We start from the raw sequence: 14,777 nt of genomic DNA, 5'->3' as shown, positions 1-14,777 counted from the left end.
AGTCTTGCTGTCATTTCCTTAAGGAGATCCAGCACCAGCCTATTTTTACAGCAAACTGCTGCAATTTCATGGGCAGAAAGGTGGGTGGGAGGAACCAAACAGACCAGACTAGAAGCAGGTGGTACCAAGGTATTTTAACTGTTGAGGTACTCACTTATGAATCTTGTCATAGAACAAAAATCCTGAATCTTAATATTTAATTCTTCTCACAGCAAGTGGCTTTACAACCCTCTGGCAGGTTTGCTCTCTAGTGCTGCTCTGAGTAGGGAATAATTGTTATTGTTAACATTAAGCAGCTAAAACAGCAGAAGTCTGTGCTGTGCCTCAGGAGGCCTAAATGGCTCCTGTTGTGGGTAAATCTCACACAGAGGAATTCCTGACTTAGTAAGGGATGTATTTTTTATTTTTGCTCTGGGCAGCATACTACCACACACCTTTCACTAAATGAATATTAACATCTGAGGTCCCAGGTTCAGAGAGCAGGGAACACAGGGAATCCATCCAACAAACAGGGAATCCATTCCAACAAACTGAATCAAGTTTGATTCAGTGTGTTGCCTGTTCACATTTTAAGTTTGATTTGGGTGGTTCAGACTACTTGATTTCAATTTCTAGCTTTTTTACAAAGTTCTCACATTCAAAAAGAAAAAAAGAAATTGATATTTAGTATTCATGAAACATTTTCAGTAATTAAAAAGATTGTATAATTCTTTGAATACTACATTTTAAGATGCCTTTTTTGTGGTACCTGCATTTGGGACTGTAGGCCACTACCTAAAAGGAACTAGAAGAGAGCTGGAGGGGGACTTTCTACAAGTGCCTGTAGTGATAGGATAAGAGGCAATGGCTTTAAACTGACAGTAAGTAGGTTTAAATGAGATATTAGGAAGAAATTTTTTACTGTGAGGGTGGAAGGGCACTGAGAAGATTGCCCAGAGAAATCATGGATGCCTGATCTCTGGAAGTGTTCCACTGGTTGGTCCAGTGGAAGGTGTGTCCATGCCAGGAGGGTTGGAACCAGATGATCCTTAAAGTCCCTTTCAAGCCAAGCCATTCTATAATTCTGTGGTCATTTTATATAACAAAGATGCTAAGTAATTAAAGAATCTTAATTTTAAGTGAAGCCTGTCTTGTTATCTGTAGTGAGGTCTAGAAATTTGGGATGAGGAAGCCCCTTTTTCTGGGTGGGGAGAAAGCCTGCTTGTTTGCTTACAAACAGAACAAATTTTGAAACAATCACTTTGTACTTTAAAAAAACCCAAAAATGCTAAATATAGTGTTACTTTTCTCCCAGGACAGAGATTTCAGTATACATGGAGCAGTTGAATCAAGCAGCTCTCTATCCTTTGGACTATCAGTAATAACTTTTTTTGCTGCAGTACCAGGACTTAGGAGGTGTCTTTGCTGATGTTTGGCAGTCAAACTGTTACATTTCATTTGGGGACCGAATGCCTGTCCACTCATGTGCTTCATCATCTGGACCTATGTGGGTTATTTTGTTCTTTTGTTCAGTATTGAGAAACTAACATATAGAAGACAACTCATTTGCTTCTATTTTTAGGTCGGAAAATTAGGGTTTAACAAGGAAAGAAAATAAAATTTGAGTATCAACTGTGGTGTATTATGGTGATAGTAATAGAAATATGTAGCATCACTTAAATTATTTTAATAAGCCAGGAATCGTTTAGAAAGAACAAAATCTAGAAGGTTACTTTAAGCTAGTTTGGGCTCCATATGTGAGCAAAGGCAGCCAAAGAACAACAGCCTCACCATATTTAATGTGTCTTCAATGTAGGTGTTTCGTGGTAAGCTAATCATGAATTCTTCAATAGCCCCAATGATATCATTTTTTAATAGTCCTTTATATTTGTTGTTTTCATGCAGGTTACTCTGAAAGCCAAACAGGTGAAGGATTCTGTTACATATATACCAGGTGTGTGCTTATGAAAATCACTGGGTTTGGGTGATAGCTGTGCCTTTCAGAGTCTGCTCTGCAGAGAGATTTTTGCAACCTTGACTTACTTTGAGAAAAGAGAAGAACTGCGGGGTGTTCTGAGGGAACATTTCCCTTGAGCTACATCTTCCCAGGATTTCTTATTCCATTTATTGTGGGGTTTGTTCATGTGTTCAGGCTACTCTCCTCGTTTATATGAGTGTGGGAATTTAGCAGCACTTCCCATAGATCAGATAAGCTCCTAATTGGCAAAGTTCAACACCGTGAATAGCTTGATTTCTCAATTTTTTATTTCTTAAGCAGTCAGTCCAGAAGAGCTTTTTGTCCACTCAGCTGTTCCCAGAACCTTTAATTTGTGGGCAGTTCCCTGCTTGCTTGTGGGGTGTTTTACTTTTTCAGAAGTGTAACAGCAGTGCTTCTAACAGGTATCATTAGGCTCTCTGAGCTTAAAACGCTGGCCCACAATTCTAAAAATTTCAAAGTCAACATGAATCTGCCGGATCACATAATCACCCAGAGAGAAAGGGAGGAGGAAGTGGAGGAGGAGGGGAACTACAATCTTACACCAGAGCAGATGGATGTCCAAACAGATCCAAAGGAGACCAGTGCAAGTGAAACTAGACACCGCAGACGAAAAATTGTCAAAGCACCTGAAATGGCTCTGCTAGCAACAAAAGAGGCACCAGAAGAGAAGGGCAGAGGGAGACGTCAGAAAGATTTTGATAACACTGAGCAAGAGGAAGAGAGTGATGATGAGAGCAGAAGAAGGGAGAAAAGCCGTGCACCAGAAGGACTGTGGACTCAAAATCAACAGAAACTTCTTGAAATGGCCTTGCAGCAGCATCCAAAGGGAACATCGGATCGCTGGGATAAAATAGCAAAATGTGTTCCTGGAAAAAGCAAGGTACGACTTGTTTTGACTGAACTATAGTATAAATTTGAGGGGAAACATACTTGCTACTGATCTGTGATTACCTTAAGAATGAGGGTCCAGGCAGAAAGGTGAGGCCTTTACTTGGCCTCTCAGTCTAGACTCAGGTGACCTAAAGAGCATTACTGTCATGTTTGTTGTTTTATTTAAAACACCTTTTCATTCATTTCAGTTTGTTTGACCTAATACAGAAAATGTTGAAATAACTCCTGTTTCATTTAAAATACCTACCTCTCCTCTGCCTTTCAGATCTTCAATTGCAGGACAAATTAGATTTTAAAACAAATTTTGATTCAAAGTTAGTAACCAAATGTTGGTGAGCTGCTTTACTTACACTTTCACAATACCTTTCTCAACCCATCTCAATGAACAGACAAAATAAGTAATCCATCTGCAAGTGTTAAATGCTCAATAATCTATCTAATGTTCTTTTTGTAAGTATAATCTTTTTAAAACGGCATTCATTGTCATTGATATAGATGGTCTGTGCTAGATCTCTTAAAAGTTGTGATAGCTTAGTTTGCTTGCTTCAGCCACTGTAGCTGCAGAAAAGCCCTGTAGTATTTGTGCCACACACAGTGTGAGGGGGCAGGAAGTGCAGTAGGGAAGGATTTGGGTGTTTCTCTAGCTCTGAAGCTGTTCTGCAGTCTCTGGTGTCAGCAGGTGCTGCATCAGTGACCTTGAAGGCTTGGCTTAACCTGCCTGCAGTGGGGCTCACACCAGAGTAACTGTTTTAAATAGATACTGCAATACAGCTGTTCAATAATTGCTCTTGCAGTCATTGTCAAGAAGTACTGGGCAACTGTTTCTTGGGTTTGTGTACTCTTCGAAGAGATAAATAAGCCACTAAGAAATGTAAATTGCAAGTTCATTTTTCTAATCCCCTCTTCCCTAGATGTAGATTCCCCTTCTCAAATTTAGTGTGCAACTTTAAAGCGAGAAGAACCAACCAACCAACCAAGAAAAAACCCAAACAAACAAAAAAAAACCCACTCAAAAAAAACCCCTACACAACCCCCAGAACCCAACTCTTCTTCTAGAATAAGATAGCACGTATAGAGTTAAAGCAATACTAAAATTTCAACCTTTGAATAACACTTTTGTGTTTCCTTTCAGGAGGAGTGTATAGCAAGATACAAGTTGCTTGTTGAACTGGTACAAAAGAAAAAAATGGCTAAAAGCTGAATGTTGTGAGCAAGAAGAGATGTAGCTCATCTTTGTCAAAATGGGGTTTTAAATCTCACGGGCAGGAAACTGCATTTTTGTACCTCAGTATTTCTATACATCATGTGCCTTAGCAAAAGAAAATATTAATAAATCTTATACTATCTCACCTGGTTTGTGTGTTGAAGAATGAAGGTGTGTTTGTATTGAAGAGCAGCTTATGCAGATGTGTGATAATAATGTCTAAAAGTGAGCAGACCTTCAGGAAAACCCCCTCTGATAATCACATACTGAATCTGGTAGGTTTGCAGCCAATGGATATACAGTGTACAAGTAACTTAGATTTGTTTTGAAAGAGAGAATTGACCTGAAATTGTTAAGCAAGCACGAGAGTAATGAAACTCTGCACTCAAAATATATTTTTCTTTCTTGCACCTCTAAATCCAAGACCATATGCTTATAAACACCTTATTCTTATAAATACCTAGTCATATTTTGAAATAAGTAGTATTTCTAGTATTAATTTCCACATATATTTATATGCACCTGCAATATAATACCTTCTTCTGCCAACCCTGCAGTTATACACAGTGATATTTGATAGCATTGTTAATTCAGTGAAGTTGAAATGGGTAAAAACACTAAAGGCTTTAATTTTTAAATTTGAAATTAAGAGATACAAGATACTTCAGGACCATTTTTAAGTACAGAATGGCTAACATTCTTGGGCTAAGAGCTCTCATATTTGAGGGGTGGTTGTATACCCTGGATTCAATTTGAAGAATAGGTAATAAGGGTTATATTATTCCCTCCTTGTAATTTTGTTTTGTATAACTTTTCCAGAACTATGAAAAACTTAAAATGCTGGAATAAAGGGTACTTAATGGGCTGTAAGTTACAGCAATAAATCAGAGCAGTGATCACAGTCTTTTACAAGAAACATTAAGGACTTTTTAAAAGCATTTTTTAGCATTCAAATTGTGATTTATACCAGGATTCTAAAAATCTTTTGAGCTTTAATTCAAAATCAAAATGAAAACTCAGAGGATCACGTATCTGAACTCAAAATTGAAACTTGGTGGCTGAAAATCTCCTTTAACTTCCTGCCATTTCCACTGCTGATTTTCCCAGTAACTACCAATTGTGCTCCTTCTGTCAGGTCAGCATTTCACAACATTTCATCCCATTCCCATAAAACTTTAAGGGCCAAGTATTTAGGGAATATAACGGTCTTCCATATGTGTTCCTCTACCAATTGGAGCTTTGTTGGGGTTTTTTTATCTCATATAAAAAAAAAATCATGGTAGAAATAATGATACTATAGAAACATATCCAGATACAAAATAATGCATCTAAATTTTTTTCACAGAGAACTTCACAGCTTAACTGCATTGGAAATGAAACATATTTAGAAGCTGTACTGTGGTGTGGGTGCTAATGGATGGAACAGGAATTCTGTGCTACTATGAAGGGAGAATCTTGGTGAGATCAAGTGAGGTATTTTCAAGAGGTATCAGGAAATCTTAACTTTCAAAAGCTTTTAGTCATCCAGAACACTCAATGAGAGATGACTAGCTATAAAGCAAGGTAATTGAAATGGCTGCAAAGAAAAGCTGCTAAAATGGTGAAGGGAATAGGTGAAAATTAATGGGTGGAGCTGGGGTAGAAGAACATCAGCAAATGGAGATGTACTGTTCATGAACAAAATAGACTGGTAATGGGAATATTTCTGCAGTTTCAAAACAAGGAAGCAGGTACTGGGAGAGTTTAGCCTGTGAGAAGAGAGCCATCTTTCCTTTCCAGTCTGGACTTACAAGACTTTACCTGGGATGGTGTGCCTGGTTCAGTGTATCACACTTCGAGATGTAGAGCATCCAGAAGAGGCAGAGAGAATGATCCTGTGTTTGCAATGCCTGATTTGCAAGGAAGGAATTGTTGGTATTTGCTCTAGACTAGAGAGAGGGAAAAGTCTTCGAGGTCTGTATAAGGGACCTTTGCAGTTGCGTGATCTCCGTTTCCCTGATGTGATCCATATGGAAATGTTTCAAGTCTGCTGTGGCTGTGAAGAGTAACAATGGGCTCAGTTTGGCATGAGAAATAGCTTAGTTAGGTGTCAGGGCAAAAAAATCCAGTATATATATGTATATATATATATATATATATATAACAAGGACTTGGGAGGACTCTTGACACCTTTATTGCTGGAGATCTAAACTTAACGTGAGTACCTGCTCAAGACTGGCCACAGCCCCACCAGTGTGTGACAATCAGTAGTCACACAGTGCCTCCCAACACCTCCCACTCCACCACAGCCCTTCTGCATGGGGGTCAAAGGAAGAAGGACAAGCACTGCTGACTGGTAAGAGTTTTTGTTTGTGTGTAACACCATTCACACTGAGAAACTTGAAACAATGCTCCTGACAAATCCAGTTTACCTGAAGGAAGATGTTTAAGGATGGGCAAAAGTTGTATGTGCCCTTCTGTCACACTTGTCAGGTTGAACACCTGAGTGCTGGATGTGCTGCTTATGCATGGATGGAAGAGAATTCATGGATTGCATCCTTCCTGCTTAAAGACTGAACCTTCCCAAAAGCAGAGGCAAGCTGGCTGTGCAAGAGAAATGCACTGGCCTCTTGCACAGTGGCACTGCACTGGGAATTGGTGACAGGCCCAACTGTCTCAGCATCAAGAACTGGGAAGGTTTTCCAGTGCACTGGTGGGTCATTTGGAACTTGGATGGGGAATGTGAGTCAGTGCCCTGCACCAGTGGATCTGATCTCTGCACCCAGATGCTCAGATCCCCATCCAGGAGCCATCCCTCACGGAGCAAGGTAGTGAAGGCTTCGTCCAGAGCACATCCGGTCATACTTCAGTTCATCAAGGGCCAAAGGAATTGGCACAGCCTTAGGTTTAGCTTTAGTGCTTGGCAGTGGGGAGGAAGGAGGCCTGGTAAGAGTGAGACTTTCAGAGCCTCTCAGGGCCCTTTCCTGGGGTTGCCAGGTGTGTTGTGGAGATGACACAGCCCTATTAGCAGTGCCTTTAGTCTGTGGTGACTGAGGTCACACATGATGCTCACTGGAGAAGTGGAAGACTGTACCCAGGCTTTGTTTTCTCATGGGTCTGTTACCCAACACCAGAGCTTGTTTTTCTAAAACTCTGTCCATGAAAACCAAGGTCACTCAAGGCTTGGGATTTAAGCAACTTCTTCCAACTTTTGTTGTAGCACAGAACGAACATTTCCTTTAAGTAAGATTAATAATTTGCCTGCTAGCAAAATATATTTTCTTTCCTGGGCAGTTTTGAGCTGTAGCTCAACAGTGCTTTTGCACCATAACTTTGTGTTAGTCCTAGAGGGTCTGTGCTGTAGGTTCTATACTCTGACTTGCACTTAAATATGTCAGATCTGAGCCTACTTTGAGGGTCTTTGCTCGTCTCTGCTGATGGGATGGGCAGAACACTGTGGAAAGGAGAGTTTGGAGCAGATGAGACAGGGAGGGCAATCTTCCCTTACTGCTGAGGATCCAGTCCCAGTGCCAAGCTGAAGGATCCTGGCAACCATACACAAGTGAGGCAGTAGAATATGGCTGAGATGCCGTGAAGGTTAACAGTGCTCACATTTAGACTGTTTAGTTCTAGAGGAAAGACCAGATGCTGGTCTGCAGTGTCCTTTTGTAAATGTAGATGTTTGGACTGCATTACTCTCAACCTTATAGTTCTCAGTGCTTGAATTAATTAAAAAAAAAAAAAAAAGATGTTTCAGGAACAATTTTGCAATGTGACCTCTTTATGAGATGACAGGGCCTGAAAACAACAGAAACACTGAAGAGTTCTCCTTTAGGTGGACCCAACAGTAAGATTTTAGTGCAGCTTATGAAAAACAGGCATCAGAAAACTGGTCATTAAATGTCACACAGTGCTACTGCTGAAAGAGTTGCTCCTGCTAACACAGCTTGAATGGATAAAGTTGATAAAAGCAGGATTTCAGATGATGTAGGCTGTCCAGAATTAGTTGGCTTCTCTAAGCCGTAAGGTTTGTTGTCATTCAGTGAAGTGGGGTTTTGATGAAAAATCTGAATGCTGCACCTTTAGTCTGTGCTGCTTTTGTGACACTGAGCCCAGAGCAGTTCCCAACACAGAAGGAGAGCTCAGCAACTTGGCTGCCAGGGACCTGCAGAGGGGCTTGGGCTGCTTTGGCATCCAAGGCATTCCACAGGGACAGCCCTGTGGGCTTTACTGGACTGGCGCCAAATCAGCCACAGACCATCATCTTTGATGTCAGGACCTGCAAAGTCATTGAAACAAGATTGGTTTTGACTGCATCTGGCCCTCATGTGAACTTGGCTTTGATGTGGTCTCTTTCTTTAAAGGGCTGGTGAACTGAATTTTTGTTTGGATGTCAGAACTGTCCTTTTCATTATTTCCTTGCTGCTTCTTGTTGGTCCACCAGGACTGTGGTACTGTAAACCACCCCTTGCAGTCTTGGGCTTCTGGCACCAATCTCTTGACAATTCTGAGTATTTCTAACTTTGTCCCTTTCACACTTCTCTTAGCAGGAGACAGGTACCAGAGTATAGGCAGTCCCTTCCTAATAAAAGAAATACACAAGGAAAGGCAGGACTTAGCACTTTCACTTATTGACTTATATTGCCTGAGTGGTTTTAGCTTTGGCTTAGGTCCACAAATAAAGCAGCAGTCCATGGCTCCAGGAGCAGTGGCACTCAGGATTCCCTGGAGACCTTGTGCCGGGGGCAGGTGTAGATTGGGCTTTTCTTCCCCTACCTCCAGCTCTGGCAGTACCAAGTGTAACTTTGGGGCCCGGCCTTCCGTGATTTGTAGTCTCCCTTCTCAGCACTGATCAACAGCCAGTGCTCAAGCACTGACAGCTCCTGAGCTCTGGACCTTGTACACATTTAATCAGTAGAAATGCTGAAGTCTCCTGGATCTCTTCCTCAAAGAATAAAACACTCATCAACCACCCTCAAAATGTCAGGAGGTTTTTCTAGTCCTGGGGAGGGTGGGAGCAACTGATGCCCCTTTGCTGTGCCAGGTGATGTTTCACATTCCCCTACAGCTTGTTCATTTACCAGTCTTCTTTCAGGATTCCAGTTTTCCCCACTGGAAAATAAAACAAAAACATTAAGTACTTGGGCCTTGAGCAGATGGAACAACATTCAAATGGCACAGCCCACAGCAACACCATCTTCCTGCTCCTTGTCCCAGAAGCTGCTCTGAGCCTCAGACTGCCCCTGACTAGAGAGGAGCTAAAAATTGTGAGGAAGCCATAAATGCATCTCTTGTCTGTCAACCCCTGACTAGCACAAGCCTCACATTTTATCTTCAAGTGACTGTACAGGAAGGGTCAAGTTCTCTTTGCTTCCTGGGAAATAAAAAACCAGTATTTAGCTATTTATCAATCTTCCCATGGACAATAAGCAAAATTCATGGAAAAAACCACTGTGCTGGTTTTACAGAAAGTACAGTGCAAAGGTTACAGCAACAACCTCACTCCCCTCACCCAGGCAGGTGCAGATAAGAAACCATCCCCTCCCCACCAAGCTCCTGCCAAGTTCCATCGGAACAAACTGGAGCCGTTGGACAACAGCCACTGCTCCTGTGATTCCAGTCATTCCTCTCTGAAGGGTGAAAGCAAAAAACTGGCACCAGACCCAGGGCTGCAATGGGCATTTCTGTCCAGTAAGTGGAAATATTCCTGGACAGTTTTTCAGCTACATCAGTGTCTCCTGAAAGGAAAAATTTACATGAAAAGTATTTTTTGAAACTTCTTGTAATCAAATTTAGTAGCCATGTGCAAATCAAATCCTTCCTGTCGTGTGATGTTAATAAAAATATTCCATTCCTCTACAAGACTCACATTCACACAAGCCATATACAATGATAAACATTATTAAAGTTTATTAACAAAAGCTTTGTACATATCTTTTCATACACTTGGAATTTTACATCTAGTCAAAATAACAGCACATTTCCATCTTACCTTTTGTACAAATTGTTACAGAATATCCACCAGTGGGGCGAGTAAGTAAAATAAACCACTGGTTTACTTTTGTAAAGTATCTACAAAAGTGATTTGTGACATTTTTAAAAAATTCCCCAGAACATATAAAAATAAATTATTTTTACTTTTTCAATTAAATCTACTAATTAGAAATATTACAAATCAAAATATCAATGTTTTCTTATGAATTCTTCACAATACAAAACAGATTCACAAAACTTTATTTACAGAAATGAGGTAAGAACTGTGCAATGTTTAACTAAGAAACATATTGCAGAATTAACATGTTCTTCCAAATAAGTACACAGTGGAGGTCTAATTACAGCTGGGTCTTTTCCGCTAATAATTCCCACCTCACTCTTGATTAGTGGTCATTACCCCCATTTAAACTGTCCTTCACCACCCTGCATAGACTCGCCACGAGATCAGCAACTGCCGGAAGTGTTGTAACACAAGTTCACCCGTTTCAACCACTGGGAAATTTTAGTGGGAAATGGTAACTCACTTTTTTGGTAATTTATTAGTGAAAAGTGACCCAGGTAACAATCTGCCTGAGCTCTCTACAGTGGTATAAACATCTCTAGGAAAGGCAGAACAAGGCTGCTGGTGCAAGACAGAATATTCCCGCTGCTAACAAGGACACATCTAGTGCATGATCAGCTGTTTGCAGCCATTTCAACGAAATGGAGGTAGCAACAGGCACTTGGTTTAGGCCAAACACTACACAAACTTCTTCCAGTGTGGCCTTCTCATCTGGTAAGAAAACTTTGTCGCTGGAACCAAACAGGTTCCTTTAAAAACCTCAGAACTCTAAAACCTACACCAAAATTAATAAACTTTGGATTCCATACCATAATTCTTACTCAAGAAAAACTCCCAACTATACAACAATAGAAATTTAAAGGAATAAAAAGTTCAGAAGTAAATTCCCTTATGAGTCAGGTTTCAAAACAGGTGTGTAAAAAAAGAAACGATGAACAGCAAGTCCCAGCCGCCATTAGAATGTCAGTCTAAAAGGATCTATTAAAACTGCAGCAGCAGATCAGACGGGCTGGGGTTGGGCTGGTAAAACTACTGCTCTGAAACCAAAGCAATGCATCACTGCAGACAGTTTACAGCCTTTAAATCCATGAGATTGGGACTGAAGAGTCAAGTGTGTGTTCTTCCGTGGTTGAATTTGTACCTAGTACCATCATATTGACAAAATAATTATGATTTGCAGAGTTTCATCTACTTCACAGTCTGAGACATTAAAAAGTACATCCATTTTAGTGCAACAAGAAAGCAAATGAAAGCCTACCAAAAATATCCTTATGAAAATTATTAACCTCTTGCTGTGCAGTAAGAGTTCCTTGTTGCTCTTTTTCAATCTGCAGAAAGGGAACCCGCGGTTTGCAGCCACATGAAGTGCTATAACAGCAGGACGTGCAGGGCTCAAGTGTCATTCAAATGTCAACTCTTCTCTGATGCAACTGGTCCAGTTTTATCATTGAGCCTCTGTGTAAGAGAAAATACTTCTAAAAATCAGATTATAACATACAGAGCTAAGTAAAATTCAATTCATAAATATGACAAAGCAGTTGAGGTACATTCACCACAGCCATATAAATAGTAACTTCTGCACTGTAAAAAATAACCATGTACTGTAGAATAAAAAGTGGGAAAGGAAAGAATAATTAAAGGAGTAGTCCTGTATTGAAGCAACTAATGCTAAGGTCATGACAGCCAGCATTAGAAAACACCAACTCTGCTTCTACTGTCGTTCCAACAAGAGTGGCTGTTCCTGGCTGTGGGTCTCTCTAGAACTGCAAGATGGTCAAGAGAAACACCAGGTAACCTCTGCTACATCTGCCTACTGGAGAGGGCTGAAATCTACAGTTCCCCATCACAACAAATACCATTTCCAACTTGCCCCATCACAATTCTTTCTTTCATATATTGCTACAAAGACATTTCCTGCAAGTATTGAACAGGACTGAGCAAAAATCTCATCTCATTCACTGAGCATTCAGAAATGCCTGAAAACCTGTTTCAACTGCAAATGAGATTAAAACAGTTGAACTCTGGCAAATAGAGAATTTGTTAAAAACAGTTCAACAATCTATGCAACCTGTCTCAATTCTAGTCTTTAAAAAAAAATAAATTTCAAAAGAAATTTTTGTAAGGGCTTTGTTTGAAAGATGTTCTTTCTTGAAATTATCTACAGCTAACTGTTAACATAAAAACTGTAATGGCATACTTGTAAAAATACACTGCACTGTACAGACCTAGTAATGGCCATTTAAAAAAATCAAAGTAAGATCACATAGAATATTTTGCTTGGATGTACACCAAATATAGGGTCTCAATTCCATTCAATACTAGTGTTTGGAAAATGAGGGGAGATAAGTTTTAAACATATGAGAACAAACTGTGAACATTTCTGAATGAAGGCAAGTCCTGGAGCCAACTCCTGTGCCAACACGTTTGCTGTGACAGTGACCCAGAGAACAGGATCCGACTGCAGCGACCGTTCGCAGCCGCAACGTCACAACTGCCCAAACCCCAAGGTGACAGTGACCCTGCACAAAGATGAACAAAACTAAGTGCTCGTAATTTTGAATGGAAGGGAGCTGTTTCCAGGAAAAACTGTCTTGAAAATTCATCATTTATGTGGTTTTTATCTCACCTACTTCCTGGAAGTACCACTGAAGCCCAGCCCGAGTCCTCCACCACAGTGCTCCTCAAGTAGCACAAGGATTTGGGATTGGGGAACAGAGAGGGGACTCATAACTAGCCCAAACTCTCCCCACCTGCTCTTGCAGACAAGCTTCCCTTTCTTCTCTACCACTACCACTTGCTGTCTTCTCCAAGGAATGATGAAACTTTATGTCTTCCTGCTCTATTCATCCTCTGTTTTTCCAAGTTTCATATGCTCCTTCCTTTATCCTCTCATCTTAATTGTATGACCCTTAGAGAATGAAGCCTATTCTTTGACTTGTTGAAGAAAATTCCTCTGTCTTGGGGACGGAGATTATGGGCAAATACTAAATATAATGGAACATCTTTGCCAGAAAAATGTGTCTTGTTTCTTTATCTGTCTAGGAAAGGTTTTATTACTCTACAAAGCAGAAGAGCCGCTCAGCCTCCCAATGTGCAGCCTCCTTTTCCCAGGCCAGAACCAAGAGGCACAAAGTCCATTCTCCTAACACAGGTTCCACCTTCCCAGCAATGGGATCCTCACCTCTCAAGTCATCAACTGATCCCCACAGCACCACAGGGCCTGAGGCCTGACCAAGGCAAACTCGCCAGTAAGGTGGTAAAAGGAATGACCCACAAAGAGTGGACACAGTGCTGGGGAAGAAGCAGGGTGAGGAGGACTAGGGCTGCAGTTGTAATTACAAGAGGAATGCAAGGGTCACACTGGACTGGTGTCCTGATCCAGGGAAGCAGGAGTGTGCAGCAGACATTTTGGTGTGACTACCAATTCGCAGAGTTCTAAGCCTCATTTAAGTGCAACCCAAGGCTCAAGAAAAATAAAAAAAGAAAGACAAAAAATCCACCATCTTTGATTTGTGAATACAGGTACATTACCTGCTTATCTTTTAGTTACCTCCTGGAGGTAGTGCATTGAAAGTGAGGTGAGAAGTATACTTACTGTCACCTTCTGAGCTGCATTATCTCCATGAATTGTAAGGAATGGGTTGGTAGCAGCTGCATTAAGTGGTGAGGCCTGTGTGCCTGAAAGTAAGTTGTTTATGGGTATCTGTGCTCCTCCAGTAATCTGCAATTGCTGTACTTCAGATTGATGGTGTTGGTGATGGTGATGTTGTTGCTGTACTAATTGATACAAAAGGGCCTGATGTTGTTCCTTGAGTAATATGAGGAGAGGGAGGAGGAAGAAAAAAAAGATCAATAATTAGTTGCTGAAAAATAGCTCCTCCCTGGGTTCCTGTTTATCCAGCTCTTCAGTCAGTGCAACCCTTACACTAATCCCAGCTAATTTAGGTTACACTAATGAAGTTCCATGAGACTGTGGGAAAGGAAAGAAAGTTCCTGTCAGACTTCCTGAAATCAGTAGCTCAGCAGAAATTCAGCTAAGCCTGATGGCTTAAACAGGCCTCTGCCAAAACAAACATACCTGAGACGACCATGTATTAAACCAACACAATTAACAATACAAATAGTTAAACCAGTTACCTAATGGCCTATATGAATACTGCAAGCAGAGCAAAGACAGCTCATGAGATGATATCCAAAAATCTTTTGCTAGTGTTCTAGTGGAATCAGAGATAGCTCAAAATACTGTTAGAATCCACACATGGTCCCAAACTCTGCTGCCCACAGCTGATGCTGAGAGAGACAAGCCTCCACATCCACACAGGACAAAATGGAACTGAAAGCACTAGGGAATGATTCTTGTAGCCATACACGCACCCCAGTAATATCCTACCATTTTACATGACTATCATCCAAAAAAGACTGAAGCAACTGAAAGACTAAAATATTATCAAAGCCTTTAATGTCAAGTTAAATGCATTACTATTATTTATATTAAGCTGAGGAGTTTATCCATGCCTTAGAATACAACAGAGGAATAAATCATAATTAACTGAAAAACTTACTGATGTGAGTTGCTGGGTACTTAGTAATTGCTGGAATTGCTGGTGCTGTTGATGAAGCAACAGTTGTCTCTGTTGGTCAGAAAGCAATCCTAGTCCCGAGGCACTGTA

General features: G+C 40.7%; 2 protein-coding genes across 4 annotated transcripts in view; one reads left to right on the top strand and one right to left on the bottom strand.

Annotated features, from left to right (window-relative positions):
• Positions 1–4,223, top strand: part of DNAJC1 (DnaJ heat shock protein family (Hsp40) member C1) — a 71,399-nt gene extending 67,176 nt beyond the window's left edge. The window contains exons 10-12 of the mRNA XM_017741409.1: positions 1,885–1,933; positions 2,380–2,858; positions 4,002–4,223. Of these exons, the coding sequence (XP_017596898.1) occupies positions 1,885–1,933; positions 2,380–2,858; positions 4,002–4,070 (597 nt within the window). The 3' untranslated portion in view covers positions 4,071–4,223. The remainder of the gene's footprint in view (positions 1–1,884; positions 1,934–2,379; positions 2,859–4,001) is intronic.
• A 5,714-nt stretch (positions 4,224–9,937) lies between these two features.
• The window catches only part of MLLT10 (myeloid/lymphoid or mixed-lineage leukemia; translocated to, 10), a 127,943-nt gene continuing 123,103 nt past the window's right edge, over positions 9,938–14,777 (bottom strand). For 2 of the 3 annotated variants that reach the window (XM_017741441.1, XM_017741439.1), the window contains 3 exons: positions 14,670–14,772; positions 13,703–13,915; positions 9,938–11,579 (listed from right to left, as the gene is read on the bottom strand). In XM_017741441.1, coding sequence (XP_017596930.1) covers positions 11,511–11,579; positions 13,703–13,915; positions 14,670–14,772 — 385 coding nt within the window. In that variant the 3' untranslated portion in view covers positions 9,938–11,510. The remainder of the gene's footprint in view (positions 11,580–13,702; positions 13,916–14,669; positions 14,773–14,777) is intronic. The other variant, XM_008639308.2, reaches the window with a different exon arrangement.

Source organism: Corvus brachyrhynchos, unplaced genomic scaffold, assembly GCF_000691975.1.
Source record: "Corvus brachyrhynchos isolate BGI_N302 unplaced genomic scaffold, ASM69197v1 scaffold167, whole genome shotgun sequence".
NCBI lineage: Eukaryota > Metazoa > Chordata > Aves > Passeriformes > Corvidae > Corvus > Corvus brachyrhynchos.
This window is presented reverse-complemented; position numbering and strand designations above follow the sequence as displayed.